Here is a 15,627-nt window from a genome sequence, read left to right on the forward strand (position 1 = left end):
AGCTGGGCACCGATGGCTCTCGCCTGTAATCCTAGCTATTCAAGGAGGCTGAGATCTGAGGATCGTGGTTCAGAGCCAGCCTGGTCAGGAAAATCGTGAGACTCATATCCAATTAGCCACCAGAAAACCAAAAGTGGTGCTGTGGCTCAAGTGGTAGAGCGCTAGCCTTGAGCTGAAGAGTTCAGGGGCGGCACCCAGGCCCAGAGTTCAAGCCCTTTAACCAAAAAAAAAAAAGTTTCATGCAAGGCACCAATGGCTCATGCTCCTAGCTACTTAGGAGGCTGAGATCTGAAGTTCTCAATTTGAAGCCTGCTCAGAAAAGAAAGTCTGTGAGACTCCTAGCTCCAATTACCAGCAAAAAGCTGCAAATGAAAGTATGGCTCAAAGTGGTAGAGAACCAACCTTGAGCAAAAAAGCTAAGGGAAGCTGGGTGCTGGTAGCATATATCTATAATTCTAGCTATTCAGGAGGCTGAGATCTGAGGATCAAGGTTTGAAGCCAGCTTAGAAAAGTCTATGAGACTCCTAGCTCCAGTTCATCACCAACAAGCCAGAAGTGGAGGTGTGGTTTACGCTGGTAGAGCACTAGCCTTGAGCAAAAAAGCCCAGGCTCAGAAACCAGGCCCTGAGTTCAAGCCCCATGACTGACCAAAATGACAGCACCCCATGCCCTGAGTTCAAGCCCAGAACTGGCACAAAACACACACACTTTGATGACTTGCTTTTCTTAGAAATTTTGGAAATATTTGTCTTTATTAGATCATTTTAATTGTATTATGTTAAATTGAGTTAAGAAGATTGAAGATTTTTTTCCTTAATTAGAACAAAGCAACAAAATAGGATATTTTAGTTTGTCCTCTCTCTTCCTGTAGTATATTTTGACTTGAAGACTCTAGATCTGGGCCTGAAACTATATGGCTCTGAAGGTCATGCCCTCTAATCTTTGAGTAAATCTTTAAAGGATTGGGTTTATCCTTCTTCCTTCCTATTGGAAGCAAATGTTAGATCCCCTCATGTGAGTGGGCTTATTACTGAGAGTAAAGTTATTTTGCATTATAGGATTACCATCTCTGGTAGAGTCCGAAGGACTCCTATGCTTGGTTGATATTGTTATTGTTCTTTATTCATCAAAGTTCAGATTTTATGAACCTCAGGTGACTGATGATGTTTTTGAAAATTTCAGATGACTGACCCAGTCACATTAAATGTAGGTGGACACTTGTATACCACGTCCCTCACTACACTGACGCGTTACCCGGATTCCATGCTTGGAGCTATGTTTGGGGGAGACTTCCCCACAGCTCGAGACCCTCAAGGCAATTACTTCATCGATCGAGATGGGCCTCTCTTCCGATATGTCCTCAACTTCTTAAGAACTTCAGAGCTGACCCTACCCCTGGATTTTAAGGAATTTGACCTGCTTCGGAAAGAAGCAGATTTTTACCAGATTGAGCCCTTGATTCAGTGTCTCAATGACCCTAAGCCTTTGTATCCCATGGATACTTTTGAAGAGGTTGTGGAGCTCTCTAGTACTCGGAAGCTTTCCAAGTATTCCAATCCAGTGGCTGTCATCATAACTCAGTTAACCATCACCACCAAGGTCCATTCCTTACTAGAAGGCATCTCCAATTATTTTACCAAGTGGAATAAGCACATGATGGACACCAGAGACTGCCAGGTTTCCTTTACGTTTGGACCTTGTGATTATCACCAGGAAGTGTCTCTCCGGGTGCACCTGATGGAGTATATTACAAAACAAGGGTTCACAATCCGTAACACTCGGGTACATCACATGAGTGAGCGGGCCAATGAGAACACAGTGGAACACAACTGGACTTTCTGCAGATTGGCCCGGAAGACAGAGGACTAATCTTCAGGCCCAAGAAGTTCCTGAAACAGACTCTCCAGGAAGTGGAAGAGACTGCTTTTCTGTTTTTGCTTTTTCTTTTTCTGATTTTTAAAAAATATTTGTATTTATTTGAAGGCATTGAGGACCAGAAGGTTTTGTGGATTGGCAGTCTCCTCCAGGTTTTGTTCCCTTTACCCCGAGTATGCATGTGCCTGTTTAGAGTCTTCAGATACCTTTTTTATAAAAAGAAGTCTGAAAATCATTATGGTATATAATCTACCCTTAACAGAGCTTTTTATTATTATTATTGTTATTATTATTACAGTGCTAAAATGATTTCTGATAAAATGGTCCCTAACTCAACTAGAAGGCTAAAAATACAGGAATGAAAGAATGAGTGGAATACTCATGATGCCTTTGAGGAAAAAAAAAAATCAAAATATCATGTAGGGCGACCTAGTTTCCAAGCCAATAAGCAGTATTGTAATATTAAAGGAAAACTTCCAATCATTTAAAGGTACTTGTTAAGTACTGCTTTTTACAGTTATGACAACTGTTTCTTTCTATGCATATAAATCAAGCAACCAAATATATATAGCCATGGAAATGTCTGACTAGAAATATTTATATTGGATTCTGAATACAAAATGTCCCTGTGGTAGAAATCTTCTTATGCCTGGTACAGTATAATTCCCAAGTGTACTGTTGACCAGGAAAAAAAAAAAACCTAATAAAAAAGTGAACTACGAAAATTAGTGTGGTTTTTATTTGTTGTTATTATATGGAGAAACTCATTCCTCATCTAAAGTAGTCATTATTTATATCTCAGTATATACAGCCTGTAGTTGTATATTGGATTGGATTTGAGAGAGCTCAGTGGAACTTTAGTATAGTTTCTAAGAACACTGTTATGTAATTAAAACAGGGATGGACAGAACTTAGTTTAAAGAGTGCATATTTGAGAGGACATTCCATTGAAAAGATTATTTCAAATAGGACGTATACTGAAGATTACAGGTTTTTCTTCAGTTGTCATAGTTGTGAATATGACTTATTTCAGCCTTGTGCTGAGCATGGGGACATCATTCCCATTCTACATTTGTGACCACAAATGTACATTATTATCAGATTAAGTTTATTTCTGAGAAGAGATGAATTTTAGTGGATGAAGGGAGATGCGTGTACTTTTACTTATTTCAGTATATCTCTTTTTTTCAATGTCTTTGTTTTTTTCCTTTTCTACCAGTTCTAGGGCTTGAACTCAGGGCTTAGCGCTGTTCTGAGCTTTTTTTGCTTAAGGCTAGTCAGCCACAGCTTCACTTCTGGCTTTTTGCTGGTTAGTCGGAGATAAGAGTCTCATGGACTTTCTGCATGGCCTGGATTTGAACTTTAACCCTCAGATCTCAGCCTCCTGAGTAGCTAGGATGCAGGCATGAGCCACCAGCACCAGGCAGGATTCTGTTTCTTGGAAGTTACCCACAGAAGGGATTCTTAATGAGTAAGACTTCCTTGTTTGCAAAAATGCCTTGTTAAAGGAAGTTATGTAACTTATTCTCTGTTTTCTAACTTAATTTCTGTTTTCACAGTTCTGAGGCTGTGGGCCGTGGAGCAAGCAGGTGACTCTTTTTCCTCTCAGAACATTTCCAGATTCTCTTTCCAAAAGGAAGATGAGAACATTTACTTATGTTCAATTTTGCCCATGTATGTGTGACATTTTATTCTGAGATTTGACAAGTTACCCACACACAGAAATGATTCCTATTTTACTATCTCCATCTTTCATGTTATTGACAAGTTCCTGTGGTTTTAGTAGATCAATGTAGCCATCCCAGGTTAGCATTTTAGAAAATTGGTCCTATTTCAGATTCCAGCTGATTAGTAGGAGTTGTGGAACTAACAAGTAAATATGAAGTAAAATGATTTGGGTTGAACAGTCATGGAAACTGTATAACATTATGTTTATGGAACTTAAAAACTGATGAGGTTTCTTGCTTGTCTAGCTTATTGGAAATAAGTTTATTTGGGGTAACTGTTTAAGGAACAAATTAGGAAAAGTAAGACAGCTGAGATTTTTTTTTCTGCAATTTTGTCAAATGTCATTTAATTTTGTATCTAGTTGGATAATTGAAAATGATAGGAAGAATGTAGCTTGATTATATTTGTGTAAATTGGGATAATTAGGTCTGTTTTTATGAAATTTTAATCACTTTTACTCCAGGAGAGTTGACAAAGTTAATTCTTAGTTGCATTCTTAGGGCTCCCTGTTGTATTTAGATTATACTTTGGAGGAGTGTATGTAAGGATGTGTATCCTTTTATTATAAATGCTAAAGACCAGGTGGGCTGGGTGTGTAGCTCAGTGTTTAACTTTCACATGGCTGTGGGTTTGATTCCTAACACCACAAAAAGGAAGATATAGTTAAGTAGGTAGATAAGAAGAGACACAGCCGGGAGGTCAGTAGAAGTAAGAAGCCTGCCCATCCAATGTCTATACCTGTCTACCTATTAACTGAACAGGAATTTATATTCTTGCCTTTGTCACCTGAATTCTCTACCTAGTCGCCAGATGTCAGAAGTAACTAGGGACATTTCTACCAACATTTTCAGCCCCAAGTCCTTCCTCTTGCCATTTATTTGCTCTCTGAAGTAACTAGGGACATTTCTACCAACATTTTCAGCCCCAAGTCCTTCCTCTTGCCATTTATTTGCTCTCTAGTATTTTTTTTCCAGCCCCTCAATGCTCATGAGACTTCTCCAGATTTCATCTAAGGACTCATGCAACCAAGGGACAGCTGCTGTTCACTGCCTTCTCTGGGAGGAGACCAAATTCCAGCCTTTTACCCCTATTGTCGACGCCCCTTGTCAGCAGGAAGTAGCCAGAGAGAATCCGCGCCCTATTTCATGATTATTAAAAGGCTGGAATGTAAGGTCCGCTCCTGGATGGTGAGCAGACTCCACCCTCCTCGCAGCAAAGTCTCCACCCAGTACCTGCGTTACCTAGGCAACTGGGACACCTGGAAGAGGTCACATCTGCATCCGCTGAGGTCACATCTGAATTTGATGTGGCCACACCTTTCCCCACCCATACCCTACATTAGGGCTAGCCCAGGCCCAGACTCTCCCTTTTTTCTCTCTCTGTTCGTTTCTAGCTCTTGCTGCTCTTTTCTTGCTCTCTTGCTTTCTCTTTCCCAGCCACGTGGAGTGCCAACCTTGCCTGGTCCCAGCAGGTCTACCCCTTACCTGAATACCACGTGAGTGCTACTGTTCTTACCCCTCTCTCTGCTCTTTTCTCTCTCTTTCCTCTCTTCCCAGCTCTCTCTCATTCCCAGGCCTTTCCCAGCCACGTGGAGTGCCACCCTTGCCTGGTCCAAGCAGGTCTACTGAATAAACCTACCCCTTATCTGAAAAAAAAAAAAAAAAAAAAGAAGAGACACAGTGGTAACTAATAAGTTTATTGCCTTCTGCTATATTTAAAGAAAATTCTAACGATTAACTAAATAGATTGAAATTACAGACACACTCAAAAGCAGAACAAATGGTGAGCACCCAGGTACCCGTTTATTGATCACATTCAATACTCTCCCTTTTTCCTTCTAAGGACTATTTTGAAGTAAATCCAGATGTTGTTTCAACTGGTAATACTTCAGACCGTATTTTCAAAGATGACTCTAGAGATACGTAATTTAATATTTCCTTTTGTATGTGTGGGTTTCCCATTTCATTTTGTGTGCTGTGGCTCCCCATGCTGCTGCTTCTCCAACACTGTTGGTTGCTTTAGAGCTTGGCTCTCCAACTTTGTAGCAGTGGTCTGATATATTTCTCATAGGCAGGATTTTTCTGTTTTTAGAAACAAAAGTATTATTAAAAGTATTTCTTCCAGAATTCATGACTTTGACTTTCTTTCTGTGTCAGTCAGTACTGAAGCTTGAACTTAGGACTTAGGCACTGTCTCTCTAAGCTTTTTCACTTACGGATGACTCTACCGCTGAGCCACAGCTCCATTAAAGGTTTTTTGCTGGTTAATTGGAGATAGGAATCTTAGGGACTTTCCTGCATGGCCTAGCTTTGAACCCTGATCCTCAGAAGTAAGCCTTATGAGTAGCTAGGATTATAGTCATGAGTCACTGGCACCTACCTAACTTTTCCTTTCAAATTAAGTGTTTGGCTTCAAAAAAGTAACATTACATAAGATGCTTAATTTTCCAATTATTTTTTAAATTCTTTTGGTGTGAACATATGGTGAAACATTTTTTCCAAAGGACATCCTTTCTCATGTAGATTTTAAATTGTGTATGCAGGTGGCCTTTTTTTTTTAAACCACATATACAGACATAGCTTATCCTTGCTTTTGGAATTTAGTACAAATAAAAGGCATTAATCTTTGAGACTCTTTGAAATTGAACCTGAACTACAAGGCAAGGAACCAGCAGATAGAATCAGATAAGCAATATCAGAATAGGTTTTTCCCATCATCTCTAATGCATTGTCTAGATTCTTTCCTTCACAGCTCTAGCCTCATCTTGTATTTGTTTTTGTTGTTGTTATTTATTTACTTTTTGCCTGTCTACACTACTGTGAGCTTGGGCACAAAGTACAATTTATTCTTCACTGAATCTTCAATACCTAACTAGTTTCTGGCACACTAAAGTGATCAGTAAATACTCATTAAATGACAGACTGAACCAATAGCTGTATTTAATTCTTACTACTACTAAGGAAGTTTTTATAATGGAATGATTAGGGAAAATAGGATTCTTGTAAGTGATCTCCAGTGGTGCCTTCACTTCTTGTATCCATAAGGAAATCACTTAGATAGAGTTCATGGTTTTTTTTTTTTGGGGGGGGGGTGGTTATCATGGTTTTCTTTGGAGAGGGTATCTGGAAAGAATATCTAGCTGGGAGCTGGTGGCTCATACCTGTAAGTCTAGCTCTCAGGAGGCTGAGATTTAATGATCAAGGTTTGAAGTCAGCCTGGGCAAGGAAGGCCATATAAAACTCTTACTTCCAATTAACAAAGCTGTGGCTCAAGTGGTAAGTGCTAGCTTTGAGCAAGAACAGCTTAGGGACAGTGCCCAGGCCTTGAGTTCAGTCATTAGGACCATCCACACCCTAAGATCAGGCAGAAAGCCAAAAGCAGAGATGTCTGGAGTAAACCAAGAATTAGCATCTTATTCTGTCTAGGAATCCTACTCTGGACAAGAGGAGGTTCCTTGGTGATTCTAAAACAGTCAGCCTAGCCTAGCACTTTACTTTCAGTTGAAAAACTGAAGTGTAATTCCCATTTGTACTTTTGTGTGCACAGTATATTTAGACATAGCTGTGGTTTAAAGTTTATTTAAAATACCTGTAACTGTAATGTGACTTTTTCTACTGTGTAAATGGGAAAAAAATATTAATTTATTGCAGCTCCAAAATACAGCAGATTAAAAAGATACTTCAAAAATTTTGGTGGTTTTCTTAAGGAGTAAGAAATGTGTTATAAGATCATATGACTATTTTCAGTCAACTAAGTGTCTTTTTGACTAGCTGGAAACAGTCATTTATCATCTCACATTCCTAAATTCCTGTGTTTGAAAGAGCCACATTGCTATACCGGTTTCCTTTTTAGTAAGGTAGGATGCTATTTAGCTGTTTTTTTTTTTTCCAGTCCTGGGACTTGAACTCACAACCTGGGTGCTGTCTCTGAGCTTTTGCTCAAGGCCAGTGCTCTTACCACCTGAACCACAGCTCTACTTCCTTTTTTGTGTATATGTGTGATAGCTAATTGGAGATGAGATTCTAAGGGACTTTCCTGCGCACACTGGCTTTGAACTGCAATCCTCAGATCTCAGACTCCTATATAGCTAGGATTACAAGTGTGAGCCACCAGTGCCCACCCAGCTGGTTCCTTTCTTTATGTTTATGTAGATTATATAGCCATGTTTATAGAAGGTTTGGCCATTCTGGTAGATTCTGAATTTAGGAAGGTAAAAAATGTCCACGTTCACAGTCAAGTAGAAGGAGATAGAAAAATGATTGGAATGAAGTGCACCAACTTTTTTTTTTTTTTTTGGTTGATTGTGGGGCCTGAACTCTGGGCCTGGGCTCTGTCCCTCAGCTGAGCTTCAGCTCAAGGCTAGTGCTTTACTAATTGAGCACAATGCCACTTCCGGCTTTTTCTGCTTATGTGGTATTGAGGAATCGAACCCAGGGCCTCATGCATGCAAGACAAGCACTTTACCACTGAGCCACCTTCCCAGCCCCAAAGTATGTCGACTTTTTACTAAATCTGTTGCCTGTATGGGTCATCCAAGCTTTATGTAGGTAAGACTGCTGTCATTTGGTATGCAGAGTAAAATCTTGAAAGGTAAAGATGAAAGCTAGGCAGCCATGGCTCATGCTTGTAATCCTAGCAATTCAAGAGACTTAAGATCTGAGGATCCTAGATTGAAGCCAGCCAGGGCAGAAAAGGCTGTGAGACTCTCGTTTCCAATTCACCAGCAAAAACCAGGAAGTGAAGGTTTGTTCAAATAGCAGCCTTAAACAAACAAGCCAAGTGAGTGTGTAGCACTGAGTTCAAGCCCTGGTACTGGAACCAAAATAAAAAGATAAGGTGAAAAGCAAGAGAGCTCCTGTGGTCTTTAGTAACCATGATGAATTCAGAGAACTCGAGTGTTTCCTGTGTGGCCAGTAAAACAGGTCTGAGCTCTGAGTGTCAGTATTTCCTGGCAAGTGTGCAGTGGGGTGGGTGGGCCTCTGGAGCACCAAAGGGTGCACATTTATCTTGAGACCACAGCAATCAGGCTGGGCTGGGGAGACTTGTATTTTTGTGCCAAGACTTAACGTTAGAAAGGAGAGAGGTCTACTCATTCAAAAAAGCTCTACACTAGAGGTTAGGCTAACTATACTAAATAGTAAGCATATACCTGCTTAGGGAAGTTGCTTATATTTCCTTGTTGAATTAAAGGGATGTAGAGTTGACCAAAATGGATTGGCCTATCTGACAAGTGAGGTGTGGGTAACTGGTAGCATCCTAACTTTTCAGCTGATCATGTTAAATTGAGCTTTGGGGTATGAGAATACAAATTGTGAAAAGCAAGTCTAACACTGTGTGGAGTGTGAATGAAAGCCTGTGAGTTGCCAATTCAATGAGCTGTGAAGACACCTTTTCTGAAATTGGACCCAAGAGGTAGGAAAGTTTCATTTTACCATCTGAATAACATTTGCATTACAAATCTTAAAATACTCAGTATTGCAAAAAGTAAAAATAAAATATAAGTCTATTTTGTTTTGGTCATCTATGTTGAATCTATTATGCAGTATTGGTTCCCAAATTTTATCCATTGACACTCATGTTTTTCCTTTGAGGCTGGGCATTCCTGGACCTCAGCCCTAAAGGTAGGATTTTATGAATCCTGCTTTCTCTCTCTCTCTCTCTCTCTCTCTCTCTAATGTCAGTCATGGAGCTTGAACTCTGGGCCTAAGCACTGTCCCTCACTCTTCAGCTCAAGGTGAGCGCTCTACCACTTGAGCCAACAGTGCCACTTCTGGTTTTCTGGTGGTTAATTGGAGATACAAGTCTTACAGATTTTCCTGCCCGGGCTGGCTTTGACCCATGATCCTCAGATCTCAGCCTGCTTGAATAGCTAAGATTACAGGCATGAGCCACTGGTGCCCAGCTCTTTCTCTTTGTTAATAACAGTTTTGGTGTCCTCTTTAGAAAGATTACTCGGAATCTTGTCACCATAATCCTTATAGCATCATTTATTTATTTATGGCTCTGCTGGCTGCTGGTGGTTTTGCCTCTAGCTTCCTATCCCCTCTGACTACCCATTCTTGTCTACATAAAATTGAGTGCAAAGATGTAAAATAAAATGGTTAAACTACCACAATAATTTATCTCCTTGTTACCTAAAAGCCAGTTTGCCACTACATGCATATGCCCTGGGATGTATCAAGCCATGATTTAGAGCTTGGGCCTTCCTTGTAATTTCCTTTCCTAGGTGTGAGCAGTGCATTTTGCTGATGGCAGTTCCTGCTAGGCCACGCCTCTGTTTTCTCTTACGTATTCTCTAAAAATATTTTAAACAGGACATGCTATACCCAGTGATTTTTCAACCTAATGGGATCCATTAAAATGGGAAAACACAGAGGTGTGTTTACTGCTTGTTCTCTGTTCTTACATAATTTATAATGTGTTCCACCCAACTACCTGAGTATTGGCTGGTGACTTCTGAGCCCAGTGGAATAGACGTTCATACACATTTCCATCATAACAGCCAAGTGCTGAATTCAAACACCGATCCGTGAAGTCAAACGCATCTGTTAACAAGATAGCATCCTTCCTGAGAGAGGAAACAAATGTGAGTATTTTAGATTGTTCCTAGGAATCTAATTAATCTAGGATGAATAACAGTATCTAATCAGGGATTATATCATTGTTCACTTTTCAAATAATTCTGTTGTACATTATTGGTACATTATTGTTGGTTTATTTTTTATCAGTTATATAGACACAGTAGTACACTCCTATAATCCCACCTACCTGGAAGGTTGAGGTAAGAGGGTCATGTTCGAAGGACCCCCAAACTCAAAACTATTTAATAAATAAAGTAAAAGTCTCCTTGAAGGCTAGTGGTCCAGAAGAGGACATGGCTTGGAGTTGGTAGGCTTGATACCCTGAAAATCTACTCTGAAACTGTTGCAAATGAGGGCAATCTACTACCTTTCTACTGCTACCAGAAGAAAGCCTGCTGAAAAATGAAGCCAACATGGCCAGAGATTCTGGTAAGACAGAAAAAAAACAAGGTTCTGATGGCAACATTGTGAGAACCTGAAAACCTGACACACCCAAAGTCAAAATCCACCCCTGGCCTGGGTTATTTTTATATTTAAGCCAGTTTGAATACTAGAGCTTGAACTTAGGGCCTCAAGCTCTTGTTTGGCTTTCCTGCTCATGCTACATTTGAGCCATACATTGACTTTTGGCCTTTTGCTGATTAGGTAAAAATAAGAGTCTCATGCATTTGTCTGCCCAGACTGGCTTTGAACCACAATCCTCAGATCTTAGCCTCCTGAGTAGCTAGGATTACAGGCGTGAGTCATCAGCTTCAATATTTGATTCTCAAGGTTCTACATCTCAAAAGAGAATCAAGGATAAGAAGTAGAAATTCCTACTCAACAGCAGATACCCTTTGAATTGGTCTATAATGTCATATTTTCCTCAAATACAGATTCTAAAATTTTCACTAATAAATCTCATTATTTTGCTTTTGTTCACTCATTCATGCATTCTCTATCAAGAAAGTGAAAGTAAAATTGTTTTTCTTGTCCCTCCAAAAAGAAAGTAAAAGCCCCCCCCCAAAAAAAAAGAAAGTAAAATGACTGGGGCATGGCTCAAGGGTTCAAATCCCAGAAAATCTGAGAACAAAAATGCTTCTTCAGGCTTTTTATTTTAAAAACGTTATATTCCAGTATTTCAGGTCATTTCCTTTTCCCAGAGGCAGCTTCAGTTTTTTTAGCTGATGTTTTGGTTTTTACCTGAGCATCTTTAAATATATTGTTTGTATTGCTTTAGTTTTACATGTTGCTTGTTGACTCTCCAGTACAAAATGTAAAGATTTCCAGGCACAGGTGGCACATGCCTATAATCCTAAGCTACTTTGGAGGCTGAGATCTAAGGATAACAGTTCAAAGCCAGCCTGGGCAGATAAATTTGAGAGACTTATCTCCAATTATATATATGGAAATGGAGGTGTGGTTTAAATGATAAAATGCCAGCTGTGAGCAAAAAAAAAAAAAAAAAAGCAAGTTCCAAGCTCTGCATTCAAGCCCTACAGCAGGCAAAGAAGGAAAAAGGTAAAGATGGGCTTTAGCTTTCCTTTCTTCAGCACTTCATCCCTCCCCATCCCCTGTCCCCAATCTTCTTGGCTTTTCCTGGCTGCCAATAAGCTTTTGAGGCAGTTAGGCCACTGTCCCTAATGAATTATTTCTTGACAAATTCTCATTATCATGAGCCCCTCACTGACCATTTCTCTTGTCCTTCCTCTCACTTCTCAGCTAAACTGAAATTCCCTGGTCTAGTATATGCATTCCCCTCAAAATTATATTAAGTGATTTTTCTAGCTTGTCAGACTAATATAACAAGGTCTATCCAATTTCCTGCTGACTTTGCCGTTGCCTTTGTAGTTACGTGACTGGGAAAAACTAGCCTAAACATGTGTTCTAAAGGTTCAAGTGGGCCCGGCTGCCGCTTAGTGTCTTACTGCATTTCTGTGGTTCATTCACTCTAATTTTGTCCTCAGAGATTATTTCACACATCCTCTTTTATCCTCAAGCCTAAACAAACCCACCTCCCTATCTCTTACCAGAATGACTTTGGGTCCTACCTCATGATAAAGTAGAAGCAGGGAGGAGATCCCACCATTTCTTGATTGCACTTACAACATAGTCTTGTCTCAGTATAGGTTAACTATCTCAGCTCCCTGTGCTGGCCAGTCAGACCTTCTCCTCTACCTCCTGAACAAATCTGCCCTTTCTCTACAGTGTCAAAATTTCCCTCTGCTGAGTCATCTCCATTTGTGTACAAATACACTGTTCATCTCTCCCATCTTAAAATGACCTTTCATCTTTCCCTGTCTCTCACCCTCCTCCTGTGCGGGCCCTCCTCTAGGACAGAATTTGGACGTGTTTTTTCCTGTTTATGCTTCCTATTTGCAGTTCTCCCTTCTCTCCAGAGAACTGGGTTTGCTTAGGGCTTCTCCTCCTACATGCCACTGAAACAGCTCTTGTCCAGGGGACTGCCATTCTTTGCAAGGTCCTACAACTTAGTACTTGAATTCATTCTCAAGCCTTCACTCTGTGTGATATCATTCCTTCTGTGCCTTTAAATATCAACCATATGCCAGGGGCTTCCAAATGTACCCCTCCTGTGTTGCTCACCTGCTTTTCAACATCTGTACTTGGATTTCAAACAGACCCTGTCCAAAATCAGACTCTTGATCTTTTCCTATCCATCCTGCCCCCTCCTGCAGTCCTGCAGTCTCTCCTGCAGTTCCTCTCACCTCACATCGAATCTGTCAGCAAATCCTCTTCTACTTGCACAATATATCCAGATTTTGCCCACTTCCCACTACCTCCAGTGCTACTACTCTGATCTATGATTGTCTCTCAGCTGGATTTTGTGTTAACTTCCCAACCTGTCTCCCTGTGGCTTTTTATTCATTAACTATTGATCTTTGAGTTGGAGCTTGAACCCAGGGCCTCACACATGGTAGAGAAGCACTCTACATTTTGAGTTACTCTCTAAGCCCTTTTGTTTTTGTTAGTTTTTTGAGACAGAGTTTCACTGCTTTTTGGCTTGTCTGGCTTTGAACTTGAGACCCTCCTGCCTTCAACTCCACAGTGGCTGGGATTACAAAATTGTACTACCATACCCAGATTTTTTTTTTTTTTTTTTTTTTTGGTACCAGGGTTTGTACTCAGGACCTCATGCTTGCATGACTTGTTCGTTGGACTTGCTCTACTCAGCCCTATACCCACACCCTGCTTTTATTCTTAATTCTTAATATGGCAGCTGGGGTGATCCTATAAAAATATACACCAGGAGCCGGGCGCCGGTGGCTCACACCTGTAATCCTAGCTACTCAGGAGGCTGAGATCTGAGGATTGTGGTTCAAAGCCAGCTCGGGCAGAAAAGTCCATGAGACTCTTATCTCCAATAAACCACTAGAAAACCAGAAGTGGTGCTGTGGCGCAAGCGGTAGAGTGCTTGCCTTGGGCTGAAGAGCATAAGGACAGCAGCACCCAAACCCAGAGTTCAAGCCCCAAGAAGTGGGGGGGGGGGGAATACACACACACACCAGGGGCCAAAGGAACAAAGGTGAATGTGCATGTGTAGTCTGCCATCCTTACCTGGAAGGCCCCTAATGGAGATGCTGCAACCACTTAAACAATTTAAAAAAAAAACAAAACAACTTTGGGTCAGTTCACACATCACCGGAAGCTAGATGGGGTGTCACTTAGAATAGCTGCCCTTCATTTGTCATCTCAGAAATCTGAAGGAGATAATGAGTAATGGCAGCAGGGGACTGTGACACAGAACCACTAAAAGGCCGGAATCTGTTGCATAGCCAATTACCCTGCGCTGTCTGGTTACTTAGGAACCATAAATGTAAGTAAATCAATTTGTGGGTTTGATGCATGCGTAAGTTGGCAGCTTGCGTCAGTGCTGTCTGTCTTGTCTTGAACTGCAAGTCTCTGGAGCCCAGGCAAGCACTTAGAAATGCCACATGCAGATTTAAAAAACCCATGGTTAAGAGGTGTTAAGGTGAGCTTTTGTATTTTATCACCGCTGCTAACTCTAGCCACGTGATTTTCTCATATGCTTTTAAAATGCCAAGCGTATCAGAAAGTGAGACACACTTAGGCTTGAATCAATCTTACAGAACTTAATTATGCTCTTAATGTTGTATACCACTGGGATCTTCTACATTAGGAAAAGCTGAATATCTGGAATATACTTGTATCAGATATATTTTTGACAATTTTTTTCTTTTTCTTTTTGGCGCAAGTATTGGGGCTGGAACTCAGGGCCTGAGCACTGTCCCTTAGTGTTTTCATTCAAGACTGGCAGTCTACCACTTGAGCCACAGCTCAACTTCCAGCTCTAGGATGGTTAATTAGAGATAAGAGTCTCAAAGACTCTCCTGCCTGGTTTCAAACTGCAGTCCTCAGATCTCAGCCTCCTGAGTAGCTAGAATGTATAGGTGTGAGCCACAGACACCTGGATACTTCTGACAATTTTTGAGGGTTTAATTGAACAAGCATTCAGTAGCTCCCACCTATCTGTTATAGATGGCATTTGATAATATATTGTTAGAAACAAAAAGAATTTGGCCTGTGTTTAAAAATCTGTCATAAAGTATCATTTTATTAAAATTCCAATTGAGTTTGTTGGTAGCAGGGTTTGAACTCAAGGCTTACCCTTTACTAGACAGACACAACACCACTGAGCCATACTTCTAACCCCCAAACTTCAACCTTTTCCTTTTCTTTTGCATATTGGGGATGAAATGGGGGTAGGGCTCATACTTGCTAATAAGAAAATGCTTTACCACTGGAGCAAGTTCAGATAGAGCCTTCCTCTAACTTTGTCTTGAGCCTTAATCCTGAGTGGCTGGGACTTCAGGGCCTTTGGCTGCTACCCTTTGTCACCACATCTGGCTCTTCTTATCCTTTTTATTCTCTTCATCTTTCTGATAATGAGAATTATTAGAGGGTCAAGGGGAAAAGGTAGCCCCACCCCTGTATAGTAGCCATCATATTTTTTGCCCAGTGATGTCTCAAGTTAGCCCATTTTAAACTTTGTTGATGATGGGACCCTAGTCAGGTTGGGTGTTGGCTTTGGTATGTTTTTGAAGGAACATTTAGATTAGGTATAAAATAATAGATGAGGCCAGGCACCAGTGGCTCACACCTATAATCCTAGCTACTCAGGAGGCTGAGATCTGAGGATCATGGTTCTAAGCCAGCCTGGACAGAAAAGTCTGTAAGAATCTTATCTCCAATAAACCATCAGAAAACTGGAAGTGGCTCTGTGGCTCAAGTGGTAGAGTGCTTGCCTTGAGCTGAAGAGCTAAGGGACAGCTCTCAGGCCCAGAGTTCAAGCCCCATGAGCAACAATAAATAAATAAATAAATAAATAAATAAATAAATAAATAAATAAATAAATAAATAAATGATGAAGCTGGGCTTGGTGGTACATGACTGTAAACTCAGTACCCAAATTAGAGGATTGTGA

At 40.6% G+C, this 15,627-nt stretch overlaps 2 protein-coding genes across 6 annotated transcripts in view; one reads left to right on the forward strand and one right to left on the reverse strand.

Moving 5' to 3' along the window:
• Positions 1-2,805, forward strand: part of Kctd6 (potassium channel tetramerization domain containing 6) — a 57,561-nt gene extending 54,756 nt beyond the window's left edge. For all 5 annotated transcript variants that reach the window (XM_070018803.1, XM_070018807.1, XM_070018805.1 and 2 more), the window contains exon 3: positions 1,183-2,805. In XM_070018803.1, the coding sequence (XP_069874904.1) occupies positions 1,183-1,869 (687 nt within the window). In that variant the 3' untranslated portion in view covers positions 1,870-2,805. The remainder of the gene's footprint in view (positions 1-1,182) is intronic.
• A 2,478-nt stretch (positions 2,806-5,283) lies between these two features.
• Acox2 (acyl-CoA oxidase 2) overlaps positions 5,284-15,627 on the reverse strand; it is a 29,934-nt gene continuing 19,590 nt past the window's right edge. Inside the window, exons 14-15 of the mRNA XM_070018832.1 lie at positions 10,039-10,171; positions 5,284-5,684 (exon numbers count right to left, since the gene is read on the reverse strand). Of these exons, the coding sequence (XP_069874933.1) occupies positions 5,622-5,684; positions 10,039-10,171 (196 nt within the window). The 3' untranslated portion in view covers positions 5,284-5,621. The remainder of the gene's footprint in view (positions 5,685-10,038; positions 10,172-15,627) is intronic.

Source organism: Dipodomys merriami, unplaced genomic scaffold (assembly GCF_024711535.1).
Source record: "Dipodomys merriami isolate MVZ:Mamm:240054 unplaced genomic scaffold, mDipMer1.0.p SCAF_13, whole genome shotgun sequence".
NCBI classification, from domain to species: domain Eukaryota; kingdom Metazoa; phylum Chordata; class Mammalia; order Rodentia; family Heteromyidae; genus Dipodomys; species Dipodomys merriami.